This window comes from Ammodytes marinus (assembly GCF_949987685.1).
Source record: "Ammodytes marinus genome assembly, chromosome: 22".
NCBI lineage: Eukaryota > Metazoa > Chordata > Actinopteri > Uranoscopiformes > Ammodytidae > Ammodytes > Ammodytes marinus.
In genome coordinates, this window is record NC_137226.1 from 21,711,479 (window position 1) to 21,728,712 (window position 17,234).

Below are 17,234 nucleotides of genomic sequence, written 5' to 3' on the forward strand. Positions count from 1 at the left end.
CTTTCCTAATCACAGTTCAAATTTGATCAATAACCCATAGAAAATAAATTTTTTACACAGTTACATTTCTTGTGCCATGGACCAAAAGTGTCCTTTTGGAGTCTCCAGCTGGTAAATTAGGAAACGGCTTGGGAAAAACAGTGTAAAAAATGTATTTTCTATGGGTTATTGATCAAATTTGAACTGTGATTAGGAAAGGCTTCGGGCAGTTGGACACTTGTTTTGTTTTCAAAATTTAAAAACAAATTGACTCTGCTTTTGTCCAACATCTAGATTTTGGGGCTTTGCAGATATGCAAATTGTATAAATCATTAGTAAGATATTGATGATTTTTCATATTTATTCAAACTTTTTGGAAAATACTGTAATACAAAAAGTTGTTGTTTTAATGTCAGTAATCAACTTGCAAAGTTTCATAATGATATCTATAAGTTTAAAAAATTCCCTATTAGCCCACCCCCATTCGCTTAAACCAGTGCTTCTCAAATGGTGGGACCGTGACGAGCTGCCTTGATTTCCAACTGACCAACCAAACTTTTTTTTTTTTTTTAGTGCTAGCTAGCGATGTGTGCTTGTGTATGGTCATATCCGCGCGAAAGGCCGCGATTTGCAGTAAATAAATGTCCACGTGTTTCTCCAAGTATCTCTGTAGGCTATTTAAAAATAAATCAAGCAAGTTAGTAGACTAATAATAACGTTAATGAATTATTGGTTATCACATCACAGAAGGCTTATTGGCCTATAATAATAAAAAAACACCACCTTAACTATGTTCACAGTTTAGATTTTTTTTGAATAAAATGCAAACCTCAGTGAATCATGTGCTCTTGTTTCTCTGTCCTGTCTCTGATTCACACAGACTGAGCAGTCTTGTTTAAATGTTACAAATTGAGCTAATAAACTGAACTTTGATTTTTTTTGCTGCAGAAGTTACCTCAGCTAATTTTTGTTTCTAATTTGATAATAAGGTGATTGTATGCAGAATGCTCGTGCCAGAAACTCATACAGTGGTTTTGTACAGATAAATAAATAAATATTAGCAGGTTCTCAACAGTATTTCAATTTAGGGGGGGGGCGCGAAAAAATTTCTGTCCCCTAGGGGGGGCATGACAGAAAGTAATTGAGAACCACTGGCTTAAACAGTGGTTCTGATTTGCTCTATGTCGGCCCCCTGTAGCTTTCCAGCAGCTAGTTGACCAGGTTGTCCACCCAGGTTGGGATCCTGGAAGGTCCTGGATATAATTTCTGGTGAACAACCTTTTACAACGCTCCATGTCTGTTTAAAAAAAAAAAAAAAAAAGGGGTTTTGCCCCCTAGGTAGAAAGAATGGAATGTTGAAGGGAAAGCGGGAGCAGGCTATTGAAAGTGTGTGACACAGAATAGCAGGCTCACTGACATGGTTTGAATTTGTTGTTGCCTCAATACAATATATGCCATTCAGGTGTTCTAAAATGCACATAGTCAGATCAGGGGGAATCACATTTTTGCTGGGGGAGCATGCCCCCAACCCCTTTATCAAACCCAGTTTGTGGCCCTCTGTATTTCTAAAACCCTGCGTACGGCCCTGGAGAAAGGGGGGTAAGTCTCTGCACTGTCAAAGGCCTGTATGACGTGCTTGATGATTTTTTAATTTAATTTTTTTAGGATAAGGACCAAGATTGTTGACCCGTACAACAAGATTGTTGCTCGGATCACCCAGCTTGCAAGACTGCAGGTAACGCTCCCTCCCACACTTTATGATGATGACAGTATTTTGCTCACTTTTCGGTGTGTGAATTAGTCAGTTTCCCATTTGAAATGACAGAAGGAATGGATAGACCAGGGGTCACCAACCTTTTTGAACCTGAGGGCTACTTCATGGGTACTGAGTCATACGAAGGGCACCCAGTTTGATACACTCTTCTGAAATAACAAATTTGCTCAGTTTGCCTTTAGTTATATATTATTATTAATGATTAATGATATTCATCTATGTGAAGACACTGATCATGTTAAAGATTTCTCACAATAATTATCAACAATGACTTAAAAAAGGTGGGAAACAGATTATTATGCTATTTTTAGAACAGGCCAGCGGGCGCCTCATATGGTCCTTGCGGGATATCTGGTGCCCACGGGCACTGTGTTGGTGACCCCTGACGGTTCCTTTGCATGGCAGTTCCACCCAATGAGACTATTTAACATTTGTTTTTACGCTTTACAAAACCCACGGATAAATGGCCAGTGTGTAGGAGAGAGGTGTGTGTGTGCGTGTGCGTGTGTGCGTGTGTGTGTGCGTGCGTGCGTGCGTGCGTGTGTGTGTGTGTGCAAGAGAAATCTTTCTAAAGGCCAGGACACACCGGCCCGATAATCGACGTCGTAGAGTCGGAAGGGGGCAGGGACACGAATCTGTTTGGTGTGTGCCGTGAAATCGGTCGTCGTAGATGTCGTCGGGCTTCTTTTGGCGGCGGGCAGTCTTTCAGTTGGAGCAATTTGATTTGTGGAGGGCTAGCGAATCAGTGAAGCTCGGAAGTGAGGCGGGTAGCACAAACAGCTAACAACAGTTAGCCATCGTTTTAATGTGTTTGTTTGTTTCGTTCAGCGAGTACTCACATGCATCAACCCTTGTTGACTGCTCGACACCATGCTCGACACTCTCTGCTAAAAATGGTGCTCTTTATGGTCCATAAATATAAATACGTATTTCTATCTATCTTTATGATCTAGAGAGCCGTCCCATCATTTCCGGCTTCCGTATTTTTTCGGGCCACAATACAGATTAGCGCCGCCTGCTGTTATGGAGACATTACGTCCCGCGCAAGCGCAGAGCGTACGGAAAGTCAGCAGTCGGTTTGTTGTGTTCTTTGCACTTTTTCGGCCGCGACGGGAAAACTGGAGCTCCCTGAATCGGCAGTCTCCATTTTCGGGTAGTCGGACTGGTGTGTCCTGGCCTTAAGGCATTTATCTGTCTCGAGTCATCATTTGAGTTGGATGGAACTAAAAACACAGCTGATCTGTTGCTACGGAATGGTCATCTGTGGTCATCATTTTTCCCCTCATCAGCAACACTGTGTATTTCTCCATTTCTGCCTGTGATAATAAATAGGAACACGCATGTTCTGGAGATATCGGCGACCTATGGGTTTAAATGAATGACAATTAACATGGGTTTGCTTCATTTGAAAGCAACCCATGTACCAAAATCCCCAAACTAAGTTCTAGAATGAACATGGTGTATTTCTTCTCTGAGCGAACGCTGCAGCACTGAGTGAAAACAGCACAACCACTGCCCACATCTCCTAATTAGTTCATTGATTTTGAAGTCAAACAAAAAAGCTAATTCAATTTGAAGTTTATTGTCAGTAACCTAATAATTCAATTTGTTGTCAGCAGACAGCCTGCTCTAGCTACGTTGTTGAATCCTAAATGCTCATGCTTTGAATTAGTGCTGCACTGCCTGTTGCCGTAGTAATCATCTACCTTAGACCTAGACGTTTTTTAATGCCGTCACGCTGGCGATAGTCAGGCATTATATGTTCGGGTTTGTCCGTAAGGTGAGTGTATGTAAGTCTGACAGGGGCCATTCTGGTGAACACGATATCTCATCAACACTTTGAGGGATTTCCTTTGAAACTTTGAACAAATGTCCACTCTGACTCGAAGCAGAAGTAAGCGATATATATTTTTGTTAATATTCGTGTTACATCGCCATTTATTCATACGGCGATCACAGTGTGCACGCTTCATGACACAGGTCTCTCAGTCACTCCGCTCTGCAGTGAGCAGAGGAGAAACTTTTCTGGTATCACACAACCCTTTACCCAATCAGGAGAGAGACACTATATGCTGTTTTGAGAGTACTGCTAGTAGTCCAGAGGATTTTAATATGTATTATTCTGGTTACCATGGCAACGGGTCAGGAGGACTGATTTGACTGTACTGCAGTTAAAAAAAGCAGAAGAAGCTCCATGGTTACCACATGAGTTGCCATTGCAACCTTAAAGCACAATATATTTCCTCCTGTTTTTTTAAAGGACGCATTATGATCATTAACCCATTGATGACTGGCAATCTAGGATGCATGTCCTTAATGCCTGAGGGTTTTCTGAAAAAATTTTACGAATTGTAAAGTCTACCAAAACCTTAATATCTAAGCCTGTGTAGCACATAGAAACATGAAATAAAATAGGCCTACATTTAAAAGTTAAGGTTCACAGGTTTTATTTAAACATGCTCCCTTAAGGCCAGGACACACCAGCCCGATAATCGCCGTCGTCAAAAAAAAAGACGAATCTGTTTGGTGTGTGCCGTGACGTCGGCCGACGTAGAGGTCGTCGGGCTTGTTTTGAGCCTGTCAAGTTCAATCGGCGGCCGACCGTCTTTCATTTGGAGCAATTTGATTGGTGGAGGGCTAGCGAATCAGTGAAGCCCGGAAGTGAGGCGGGTAGCACAAACAGCTAACAACAGCTAGCCATCGTTTTGATGTGTTCGTTTCGTTTTGCAAGTACTCACATGCATCAACCCTTGTTGACTGCTCGACACCATGCTCGACACTCTCTGCTAAAAATTGTGCTCTTATGGTCCATAAATATAAATACGTATTTCTATCTATGTTTATGCTCTAGAGAGCTGTCCCATCATTTCCGGCTTTCGTATTTTTTCGGGCCACAATACAGATTAGCGCCGCCTGCTGTTGTGGAGAAAAACGTACGGAAAATAAGCAGTCGTCTCGGTGTGTTAAGTGGCCGCGATGGAGCTTCCTAAAACGGCGACTCCAGTTTTTGAGTAGTTGGAACGTGTCGGACTGGTGTGTCCTGGCCTTTAGCGCTTACAAACCAACACATTTTTCTAAAAATCGTCAATATTAGATGGGGGAGAAAAAAAATAATATAAAATATTTATTATTTTATATTACCCGGGTCTGCTGCTGGGCCGGGTTCAATTCCCGCCCGCGGTCGTGCTCTGCATGTCACTCCCCTCTCTGCCCCATTTCACCTTTGTCTCTCTGCACTATCAATAAAGCATAAAAATGCCCAAAAAATATCTTTAAAAAAAATAAAATAATAATAATGGCCTAAACAAGGTTATAATCCTGCTTCCTTTTAGCATAGTAGTGACTGAGTGTGCAGTGGAGGGATAAAGATGGACAGATATAGGAAGGAGAAGATAGCTTTATTTTATTATTTAGTTCAGTTATCACTGGCACCATAAATCCGACTTCCCAGTATAACTGGAACGCAGACTGACTCTCGCTGTCGGGAGCCAATCAGCTGGTCCAAACGGCTGTACGGAGATGAAAACGAAACTGAAACTTAACTATCGCCTGGCTGGGCTGAATTTGAGTTGGAGCAGCAAAATATAGGGGAGAACGGGGTAATATGTCACACGGGTTGGTTGTCACAATCGTTATATCTCGGAACCAGAAGGCGCTGTCTGTGAAATGTTGGTATGTAAATATCCAGAATTGGGATCAGTGGTCACCTACATAGTCTTCCATGGAGTTAGACTGCTGCATTTGAGGTGAGAGGACTGTTTGTGTTTTTTATGTCAAATTGAAAATATTTAGCTCCTCAGTATTTTTCTTCTAGGCTTTTACACAATGGGTTTATAACAAAACACTTGTTACCCATAAAACGTGTGAAGGGTAAACTATAGTTTAGATTGTGGTTAGCAAGCTAATTAGTTGTCAGATGGTTGATGGCCTTGATTCTAGCAATAAATTCAAGTTGGGGTTGGTCGTCACATTTTTTGGGGGGTTGGTTGTCACATATTATCCAAAGGCTGCAGCCAGAAAAGGAACCCAATAACGAAATAAATTGTCAAGCTGTATCCTCACTGACACCCCAGAGAAGGAGAGAATAGAGCAGGAAAAGGCAGCTAGCATGCAAATTAAATGGATCAACGGATCAGAAATTATGCAAGTAAAGGCTACCAAATTTTTGGGAATTCTAGTTGACGAAAGACTTAATTGGTCAAATCACATAGACCTGGTTTGCAAAAGGTCCACAAAGATGATGGGCATATTAACCCATTGATGACTATGGCAATCTAGGATGCATGTCCTTAATGCCTGAGGGTTTTCTGAAAAAATAGTACGAATTGTCAAGTCTACCAAAACCTTAATATCTAAGCCTGTGTAGCACATAGAAACATGAAATAAAATACATTTAAAAGTTAAGGTTCACAGGTTTTATTTAAACATGCTCGCTTAGCGCTTACAAACCAACAAATATTTCTAAAAATCGTCAAAATTAGATGAATTAGAAAATTATTAAATATTGTTAATAAATAGATGCAATGTGTTGTGTGATTTTCGTCAGTAGTCTATAGTAGACCTTGATTCTGCGCACCAAACGCCACTAACTGTTCTGTCGCCGACATAGCTGGCGTATTTTTTTCATTATTTTGTTTTATTTTTTTATTTTTTATTTTTTTGATTGACATGATTTTCGGCAAACCACACAACTTTTGGGTGGTCACGTGGTCTTAAAAAAATCAACAAAACCCACCTCATGTGTATTTGAACCAATGACAGTGCATTCTATGCTGGGAATGCCATGAAAATTAGATAAAGTAATAATGCTGCGCGACGCAGCATCAGGCAGGAGAGCCAATGTGGCATCGCGCAGCAGCCGTCATCAATGGGTTAAGGAAAGTTTGTCCTTTAATTCATCCTTCTGCCCATTTAACTTTATACTATAGTTTTTTGTTTCCTTTCCTGAACTACTGTAATCTGGTCTGGGCAGCTTCATATCCCAACCATCTCAAAAAATTATAGATGAATATCTACCACATATGTCTATTCATTCACAAGTTTATTTACAGAAACCAAGATCTCCCGGAAAGCTTTCAGACTTTGTTTACTTATTCATTTAACGTACATTCACATCGCACTAGACAGAGCAACAATAACAACTTATCTTTACCCTTTTCCCGCACATCACATCATCAATTTAGTATATATTATAGAGGCCCGGCTTTATGGAATGTCTTACCTCCCCTTTTAAGATCCATATCATCCCACTCACTCTTTAAAAAGCAGCTTAAAAAACATCTTATCTTTTTGTGAATCTTCTAATCACCTCCTGTCTTCTCCTTTGCTTTTTTCTTTTTCTTTCTCATTTTTTCATTATCTTTGACATGTATTTATCACATTTTTTTCCATCTATTTTTGATTATTTTGAGTATTTATGTACCTTGTCTCCTTAATTTCTAGAGTTTATTTGTTAGCCTGAATATGATTTCATTGTGATTATTGATAGGGGTGGAACTCTGTACAAGCCCACTGGGCTTCGTTCCCTCCTTGCACCATTAATTGTTAATGTGTGCTAAATAAATAAACTAAACTAAACTAACTAAAAAAAGGTCAACAAAATCAGAACAACCCAGTGCATCCCAAACTAGACCAGCTGCCAAGGCTACAGTAAGTTATGTAGACCTATTTGTCAACTTGACAATGCAATTCAACTTTAAAATTTAGTTCTGCTTTCTTGCCTTCTTTTTAAGATTATTCCCATGAAGATAACATTGTGACAAACAACCCCATAGTGTGTGCCAACCGACCCCTTGATGGGCTTGGTTGTCACAATGTGTAAGGGTGTCTTTGATGATTAATTTCTTTTTTATTACAATAAGATAGAAAAAGTGAGGGGTACACATTTCAAGCCAACATTTTAAGCTTCAATTTAAAGCCACTACGAGTAACATGGCACGTTGGCGTCCCCTTTGGACAAAAGCGGTAGTATTTTTACGACGCCCGCTGTCGCAAAGTGCGTGCCAGGCGCGTGAGTGTGAACTGAGAAGGGAGCAATATAGTGCATGTCCGTGTGTTGAAAGTGTGAGGACTCTTTTCGGCTCCGTGAGAGTGGTTTTGACACTGCATCAACTAATGCCAGTCACTGCCACACACACCTGATTGCAATGAGTTGAGCAGTGTCACCTAACTACTCTCTCTCACGGAGCTGAAAGATTACGTGTCCGACTCCTCACAGAAAGCGAATGAACGATAGACGGCAGTTAGTATGGATCACGATGAGGTAATGTGTTTATGTTGTTGTAAATAATTACTATTTCAGATAATGGTTATCTGATGATGGTGAAGCAAAGCAAACTTTGTGTTAGTACCAACCGCTCATTCATTTAGGAGTAAACACTGCAGTCTAGTTTCGCTCTCGTGAAATTGTATACACGTTGCTTGGCAACGCCCTCGTCCCCCGTAGCCTATATCACTCTCCCTTTTAGCTTTTCTTTATTGCATTCTCTTTTTTTTCTTTGATGGTTCAGCCCCGTTATCAGTCATTATGACGACAAATAACTGTATCAAACAAGGCTCCCGCTCCCCTTCCCTCACCTGGAGGGATAGATAGGCTTCTCAATTCACGTTGCAGCGCCACACTGAAATCTGCGACCAATACGGATATGTGACCATAGAGCTTGCACTAGCAAACCGAAAATCGGACTGGGTGTGCGACCAGACCAAAAGGAGTAATAAAAACTATTTAAAAACGTCTTTCTTTGCACTGATGGTCTCGTTTGCTGTTAAAGGTAATTTATGATTATCAGAGGAAACATGAGGCTGTTTAAAAGATATTTAAATGTTACTCGTAGCCGCTTTAATGTAGGAATGACTATTGAAAGATGCTTAGGTGATGAGCAATTCTCACTGGAGTAAAAAGTGTGCCTACTTACCCCGTTCTCCCCTTGCCTAAATTCATAAATATTGTTAATTAATAAATAGATGCAATTGTGTGATTTTCGTCAGTAGCCTATAGTAGACCTTGATTCTGCGCTCCGAACGCCACTAACTGTTCTGTAATACACTATCGCCGACACAGCTGGCGTATTTTTTTAATTATTATTTATTTATTAATTTTTTGATTGGCGTGATTTTCGGCAAACCACACATTTTTTGGGTGGTCACGTGGTCTTAAAAAATCAACAAAACCCACCTCATGTGTATTTGAACCAATGATGGTGCATTCTATGTTGCGCACGCCATGAAAATTAGATAAAGTAACAATGCTGCGCGATGCAGCATCAGGCAGGAGATACAATGTGGCATGGCGCAGCAGCCATCATCAATGGGTTAAGATTGAGTGGCTGAAGGGTCCACATGTGTCATGATAATAATAGAAGTACAATTTGTGTTATTTTCCAGAAGGTTTGGATTTTAATTTCCGATAGCTTTTATTATGGGTCAGTGATAATGCTTTTTTTCTCCACAGGGGTTTAGACTTTCAAAACAGTTTTGCTTGAAATGTTATCATAGCTCAGACTATTTATTTCATCAAAATCTTTAAGGGTCATTTTACTAAATCAGAGTACCACAGGTTAGGACTTCTATATCTTAAGAAAGCTAGGAATGTCAACTATCTGACTGAGCAATTTGTTAATCTTTCAACTAGTCTGAAGGTGAGTTTTCTGGCGTATACCTCTGAATTGTTAGCCTGGAAATCCAGACCCTGATATCTTGAACGATAGAGGGTCTGGCCACGATGATTAGTAATTTCCAACTCAAGGGGCGGCTCCTACTCGTGCATTTCAAATGCCACTGCACGCAGTTGGATAGCACTACAACCAATCAGAGCGATGCACAAGGCGACGTAAGCCCCTTTCGTTTAGCGAACAGCTGTTAAACTGTTAAATTAAACGTTTGCCGTTGTCGGTCGGCAAAATAGAACATTCCACTTACTTGCTAATGAAAGATTTGCGTGCCGTCTTCCAAATCGTTAAGGGTCGAGGCCAAAGCAGTCTCAAACTCACACAACATATCCGCAGCCATATTTGATGTTTACTATGACAGCTTCGACGTCGCATGCACGTCACTGTCGTCATCCGGTTACGTCCTCCCCAGAGCACCATATAAAGGGCTCTGGCGCGCCCATATTAGATAGAACCAATTGAAACCACCAGCCAGATTTCTGGCTTTCTTGATAAAGCTTCAACGGAGCGTGTCCAGACCAACACGCGCAGCAAATTTAATTTGCCAGCGCCTAGTGGCACGTCTGGGAATGCCAGGCTACTGAATTGTATCTTCTTGTATATAAAAGAACATATTTCGAAAAGATTCATATTTTTACAGGAAGATGTAAGGAGTTGAAGATTATATATATAAATGTTTTTGGAGGTGGCAAATTCTATAAGTAAGAAAAGAAATAAGCTGCAAGGTCTGAAACAAGCACCTGAAGTGCTACTCCCAGATCAACCTCAACTGTACATCCACACGGACACGGCCGTGGTGTCTGGCTTCATGACAGCTGGGTGACTTTCACTAATGCTAACGGCGGTTAATTCGGTTAAAGCACAACCGGTACTGTATGTAATCTTGCGGCGTTAATCCCTTTATAATAGGACATTGCGAGCATCGCGTGCAGTCAGTGTGAAGGCAACTTGATAGACTTTAATTTGTAATGGATGTAGACACTCCCATCTCCCATGATCCCGTGCAACATTATGACGTCATCCAACTCCGTCTTTTGTTATTGTTTTCATCATGAGCCCCTAGCGGCGGAAAATTTCATATTGTACGTTTAATCTAATCAGAGGAGAGGGGAGGGAACAGACCATTCAAAGGACAGGAGAGGTAAAGGACCATTCAAAGGGCAGGAGAGGGAACAGACCATTCAAAGGGCAGGAGAGGGAACAGACCATTCAAAGGACAGGAGAGGGAACAGACCATTCAAAGGACAGGAGAGGTAAAGGACCATTCAAAGGGCAGGAGAGGTAAAGGACCATTCAAAGGACAGGAGAGGTAAAGGACCATTCAAAGGACAGGAGAGGTAAAGCACCATTCAAATGACAGGAGAGGGAATTGACCATTCAAATGACAGGAGAGGGAATTGACCATTCAAATGACAGGAGAGGGAATTGACCATTCAAAGGACAGGAGAGGGAACAGACCATTCAAAGGACAGGAGAGGGAACAGACCATTCAAAGGACAGGAGAGGGAATTGACCATTCAAAGGACAGGAGAGAATTGACCATTCAAAGGACAGGAGAGGTAAAGGACCATTCAAAGGACAGGAGAGGGAATTGACCATTCAAAGGACAGGAGAGGGAATTGACCATTCAAAGGACAGGAGAGGTAAAGGACCATTCAAAGGACAGGAGAGGTAAAGCACCATTCAAAGGGCAGGAGAGGGAATTGACCATTCAAAGGACTGGAGAGGGAATCGACCATTCAAAGGACAGGAGAGGGAATTGACCATTCAAAGGACAGGAGAGGGAACAGACCATTCAAAGGACAGGAGAGGGAATTGACCATTCAAAGGGCAGGAGAGGGAATCGACCATTCAAAGGACAGGAGAGGGAATTGACCATTCAAAGGGCAGGAGAGGGAATTGACCAATCAGGGGAAAAGTAACAGACCAATCAAAGGGGCATGGGCCAATCAGAGGACAGGAGAGGGAAACTGGTCGATGGACCAACACTGGTCTGGGGACTGGGGGTTGGGAATCGCTGCCGTAAAGCACCGTGCATTCTCGCGAGAGCACCGCTGCCCGCTGCCAAAGTTACCTAGTGCCTAAAGCAGGCCACCAGGGCGCTCTGTAGGAATGGCTCAGACACCATTACCCCTGTTTACACATGTTGGACTTTTAGACTGACTTTGAAAATTTTCTATTAAGGTGGAAAAATGACCTATTGTTGCTTTAAAGGGATTTTCTTCAAAGTTTGCACAAATATCGACTTTGACTTGAATATGAACTGATTAGATTTGGGAGGTCAAAGGTTGCTGTGACCTTACATATTGACAGGTCACAGTGGCTTTGTACCATTTCGTAGCTTCTTAGGAGCTTTAACTTCTTCAAAGCATTGACCACCAATGGACTCTCACCGTTCGGCAATGGTATGCCAACGGAAGCAGTGCCAAGCGGTATTCCCAGTTACTTGGTAACTAAGAAACGTTTTATCTCTCTGCACATGCTTGTACTGCCACTGACAATGACATCAAACTTGGGTTCACTCTCTCACTGGAGCACTGTTAGCAGTGCCCCACACATACTATTGTAGGGGGTCAAACCTATGGACAGCTCTGTGCCGCCACCGTGCGGCCAAAACACTGCAGTACACCTTTACCTCTTCAGGTGGACGTACCCAAACGCTAGCCGGAAACTCCACCCCGGTGGAAAGCCGGGACTTCAAAAGCGCCCGCACGGCGTCTTTTCTGTCTTTCTGGTGGCGGCCGTTGGCTGACTCACATATAGAAACAACCAGTCTGTACAGATCTACAGGGGACCTCTTCAGCCCCGAACCAACCACCACGTGTTTTACTAAAGCTATCGCCTGCGGCCGCGGCGATCTCGAAAGCAACAAAGTGTGTTGAAGCTGTTCCGTTGGAACGACCAGAAGAACACTGGAAGCAGGCAGTTTACCCAGAAACTCAGCCTCTCGGACCGCGGACTGGATAGCCGATCGAGTGGTCTTCGACCGTCATCCCCCGCACCAAATCAGTTGCGCCCTTTGCCTTTTTCCTGCGATCTGACGACCGCAGAGATCACCTCACCAGCTCACCGACCGCCAAAGGCTCGGAGGCTGGAGTTTGGATCGCCGTCTCGCGGGCCCCTTTCGCCCGTCCTGGAAAGGAGTGGCCTACCCGCCTCAACGACGACGAAGCAGTGGAAATTAAGTTTCCCCCAAGTGAGAGATTTTGGCTTTATAATTACCTGGGCAGATGTTTAGTTATTATTTACTTTTTAAAGTGTGAACAATACTGTTTATTTTCGAATTTGTGTTTGCTATTTTGAAACAAGCTGTGTGATCAATCTCCGTTTGTCCTCTCCCCCACGGAGAGCCAGAACGGAAAGTTCGATCTTTTCATTCAACGCTGCAGTGTGGTTTTATTTCTGCTGTATGTTTTAAAACCTCACACCTTTCTTTCTTCCCTCGCTCAAGCGTGGCCTTTCCTCCTCTTCCTCTCCTGCACGCACGTACACACACGTTAGATAACCCTTATGGTAGCCTTTATTTGATATAATTGGTGTTAAGATCTTTTGTAGAATCCCTGTTAAAAGGGCGAGTGATTTCGAAATCCCCCGCCCTCAGTCTTCTTCTTCTTGCCCCTTTGTTATGAAGTAGACGCCATTTTGAGTGACCGTGGTAGCTACTTCCCCTACCGAGTGGAAATAGAATAGCATCCAGGGACGCCATTTTGTGGCATTACTAACCTAGCCTATTTTGGGTCGCCATCTTGTGTCTGTCGCCCCAAGTCACGTGGGAGCTTCCCCGTCCCTTTTTCTCACTCACACACACACACACACACCCACACACTCACTCACACGTACACACACACTCACTCACTCCCACACACACACACACACACACACACACACACACACATTGGTACATGGTTGTATAAACAACAATGTTCTAGATGTTTTTCTTTGATTAAGTGTATTTGCTTTATGCGTGTATAAAACGGATGTTACCTTAAGTTTCATTGTAGTTAAAATAAATGTTCTTATATTGTAACGAGAAGTGTTTGTGATTTATTTGTGTGGATATTATTGGAGTGTCAACAATCAACAAGTGAAAGACTCTGTAGCCTTCAGTGTTAAGATCATATTACCAAATTTATAATAGTAATTGAAAATCAGTAAACCTGATTACATTATTTTATGGAAATGATCATTGAGACTAAGATTTGCTAATATTGATTTGTTTAACTGAACCTTAAGCTAATCAACATTTGAGAATAAATCCTTTGATTAAACGAGACAATTTGCTATTACTTTTCCATTCTTGAATGAATGGTGGTGCCCCTTTTGAACTTTAATAAATTATTAAAGTATTATTAATCATCAGATTAATTTCTAATAGCTGAATTAATCTGAACCACCTGTACCCGCTACACTATAGTAATTGCTTGATCCTTGGATATTAAAGTGTGATTGATGTGATGTTCCCATGGTGCTGCTCTAGGTGGCCTGTGACCTGCTGCGGAGGATCATCCGTATCTTGTACCTGAGCAAAAGGCTCCAGGGCCAGCTGCAGGGAGGCAGCAGGGAGATCACCAAGGCTGCTCAGAGCCTCAACGAACTAGGTAAGGAAAAGCATGGATATTCATGTCCAATCCATAGTACACACCTGTTTCTAAGTGCTGCTGTAAGCACACAAGCAACACTTGTGGTTGTGCAAGTGCAAGATCAACCAACAAAAGTGTGATGTTCAATGTATGGTATAAATGCTGAACATTTAGAGATTTTTTTTATCTAGAGCCCTCTAATAGGCCTTTCACACCAAAAAGAACCATGAGCCAGTTCCAGGCTGGTGCTGGGGTCAGTTCAAAACTGGTTACAGCCTTATCCCAGTTATGAACCGGTTGGTTTCACATCGACCGGAGACAGCCATGGAGCCGGCAAGAGAGCAACGTCATGACGTCACTGTAAACGTGTGTGTACGTCGCCCGACGCCGCTGCTCTTGTGGCTAACGCTAAAGCTACCGCTAGCTTTAAGCACAACAACAGCGGCGAATACGTCTTATTTTTACACGTGTTGGCTCTCGCTTTGCTTTCCTAACCAAACAGGACCGATACAGCGTATTCTCGCCGGTCAATTTGATCGCTACGTTCGGTAATTATGTTATTTTTACGTCTCGTAGTAGCGGTGTTTTTAAATATGGCGGGCATGAGGTTTGAGTTGGTCTGGTTGGTCAGGATAATCCCTCCCCCAGCCGCTGGTGCAAGCAGTTCTTATCTCAAACCCTGCTCAATCCTGGTGCTTGAGTTGAACCGGTTTTTACAGCCCGGAGCAGGCTCTCTGGCGGTGTGAAACCAAAACACTGTCTCTAGCTCCGAACTAGCCCAGAACTAGCGCCGATTTTGCGGCGGTGTGAAAGGCCTATTAACCAGGGGTTTTCAAAGTGTGAGAGAGTGAGCCCCCCCTCAGAGAACAAATTTCAGCGGAGCCTCTCCCCCCCAAAATTTTTTTTCTAAATCCCTGCTTGTTTTGAAAGATCTTTTAATTGTTTTACAAATTTAAACATATTTTTGAAACATTCTAAAATGTTTTTAATACATTTTAGCATCTTAATCCAGTGTTTTAATCCTGCTTCCTTTAAGCATGGATAGTAGTGACTGAGTGTGCAGCGGAGTGAGAAAGATAGGCAGACAGACTTGCCCAAATTATTGACTAGTTAAATGTCCTTCACACACCCAGTGTTTTTTCGCTAAAGCCTTCAATGTCCTGCTGGGGAAAATAGTAGCCAGCAGAGATCCTGACCCTCCTAGGGGGGTACGGGGGTATGCCCCCCCGGGAAATTAATTTTCACCTTTTTAAAGTGAAATGCATGAATCTGGTGCACTTTGAGAGGAAAATTAAGAGGCTAAATATGAGGAATTTTGTGTGAACAAATAATTTGGAGACACTGGGTCAGATGAATTAGAAGCTATTGAAGAAAGACACACGGATTTTCCATAAAAATATTAATTTAAAATAAAAAAATGTATGCAGGGTCCTCTGGGTTGGGCTTGGTGCTCTTTTTCTTTAACGAGACCCATTTCTCTGTAATATAATGAATGCATTTAAATGCAGTGAGAGTAACGAAGCAGAAGAACTCTTGTCCAGCTATGCCGTGATCTTAATATAAAAAATACAAACTGTCGCACTGTACAGCCCTGGGTAGAGACATACCCCAATAGACTTGGACCTGTAATTGCAGTGATAGGTGGTTCTACAAAGCATTGACTCAGGGGGCTGAATACTTTTGCACGCCACATTTTTCAGTTTTTTATTTCTAAAAAATAAATAAAACCATGGTTGCGTTCCGAATCGCATACTTTCTACTATATAGTATGTAGAAAAAAGATTTAGGATGTCCCGATTCTTGTGGCCAGATTTAGGATGGTTAGAAGTACCCGGATGTCCTACTTCATGCGGCCAAGATTGTTAGTGTTGAAAACTGCATCCTATTTGGGCGATTCTGACCCACAATCCATTGCGCATGTGAAGTGACGTCACATCGATGAAGCCTCCATATGAAAACAAACGGGGATGCGACGGATATAAAAGCAAGAGGCAAGATCAAGGCGCAATGTTATGATGAAATAAGAGAGTAAAGTATGTCCCAATAGTATGCTTACTGCATCCTAACTAGATTCTTTTTATCGTTGGATGTAGTATGTAGAATAGAAAAAAGAAAGAGTATGAGATTCGGAACCCAACCCATGTTTCATTTTCATTCCACTCCACAATGATACACCACTTTTTGTTGGTCTATCACGAAAAATCCCAATAAAATAAATGTCCATGTGTGGTTTTAATGTGACAAAATGTGGAACATTTCAAGGTGTATGAATACTTTTGCAAGCCACTGTATCTCTATGGTCTTTTTTGCATTGGCAATAACTGATTTCCTGTCACCAATGGATTATTTGTGGAAGAAATGGAAACAAAGCCAGAGGTGGGAGCAGTGGGCAGGCTGCACTAGAGTCTACAGTGTGTCTAGCATGTGAGGTGGTATTCAGTATCACAGACATTAGCTTGAGCGATGACAGGGCTGTTGACCTTTTTAAATCGGAGCATGTTGTGTCAGCTGCACGTTGCACTACATCCTGCTCCACAGATGAAAAACTGTTCACAACTTCAACCACACTCTTCCGTAAACGTACAAAAAGATCAGTACATCATTGTTCTTTTACCACTTAAGGATTTTTAAAAAAAAGCAACGCAGGTTTGTCTTGCAGTAATTCTGTCAGACTCATACATGCTTTAGGTCCAATCACCTTATGTAAGGCCTGAATAGTAGCTGACCTGAATTTACCATGAAGCTGTAAAAAACCTCTGTAGTCAGACCATGTTCTTCATCCTAGTTTTGGTTCTATCTTCTGTGATGTTAGTTTCAGGAACCATGTACCATCGTTATTATATATGTTCATATTGGATAGATGGGTACTTTACCTCATTATCAGGGAACTTGTCCTCTATAAGTCTAAAATTAAAAGTTATTCTAGCCATTGCTGTGCTTTTGAACAATATGTATGCAGTATTTAAAGCACTGTTTGGGCTATATATATATATATATATATATATATATATATATATATATATATATATATATATATATATATATATATATATTATTAAACATATTTTCTTTATTGCGGATAGCCTCTTACATCTCAGTGCTGTCATGATCTCAGTGGGTTTTAATGATGATGCTATTTCATGCTTTCAATTTATTTATTTTATCTTATTTCTCGCATTCTGCCTTGTTTTAAGTCATTAAACATTTCGTAATATGTATTTTGTTGCACCAGGT

At 41.7% G+C, this 17,234-nt stretch overlaps 1 protein-coding gene across 1 annotated transcript in view; it reads left to right on the top strand.

Moving 5' to 3' along the window:
* The window catches only part of cog5 (component of oligomeric golgi complex 5), a 90,035-nt gene that overhangs the window by 9,388 nt on the left and 63,413 nt on the right, over positions 1 to 17,234 (top strand). Inside the window, exons 5-6 of the mRNA XM_080050987.1 lie at positions 1,645 to 1,714; positions 13,898 to 14,018. Coding sequence (XP_079907113.1) covers positions 1,645 to 1,714; positions 13,898 to 14,018 — 191 coding nt within the window. The remainder of the gene's footprint in view (positions 1 to 1,644; positions 1,715 to 13,897; positions 14,019 to 17,234) is intronic.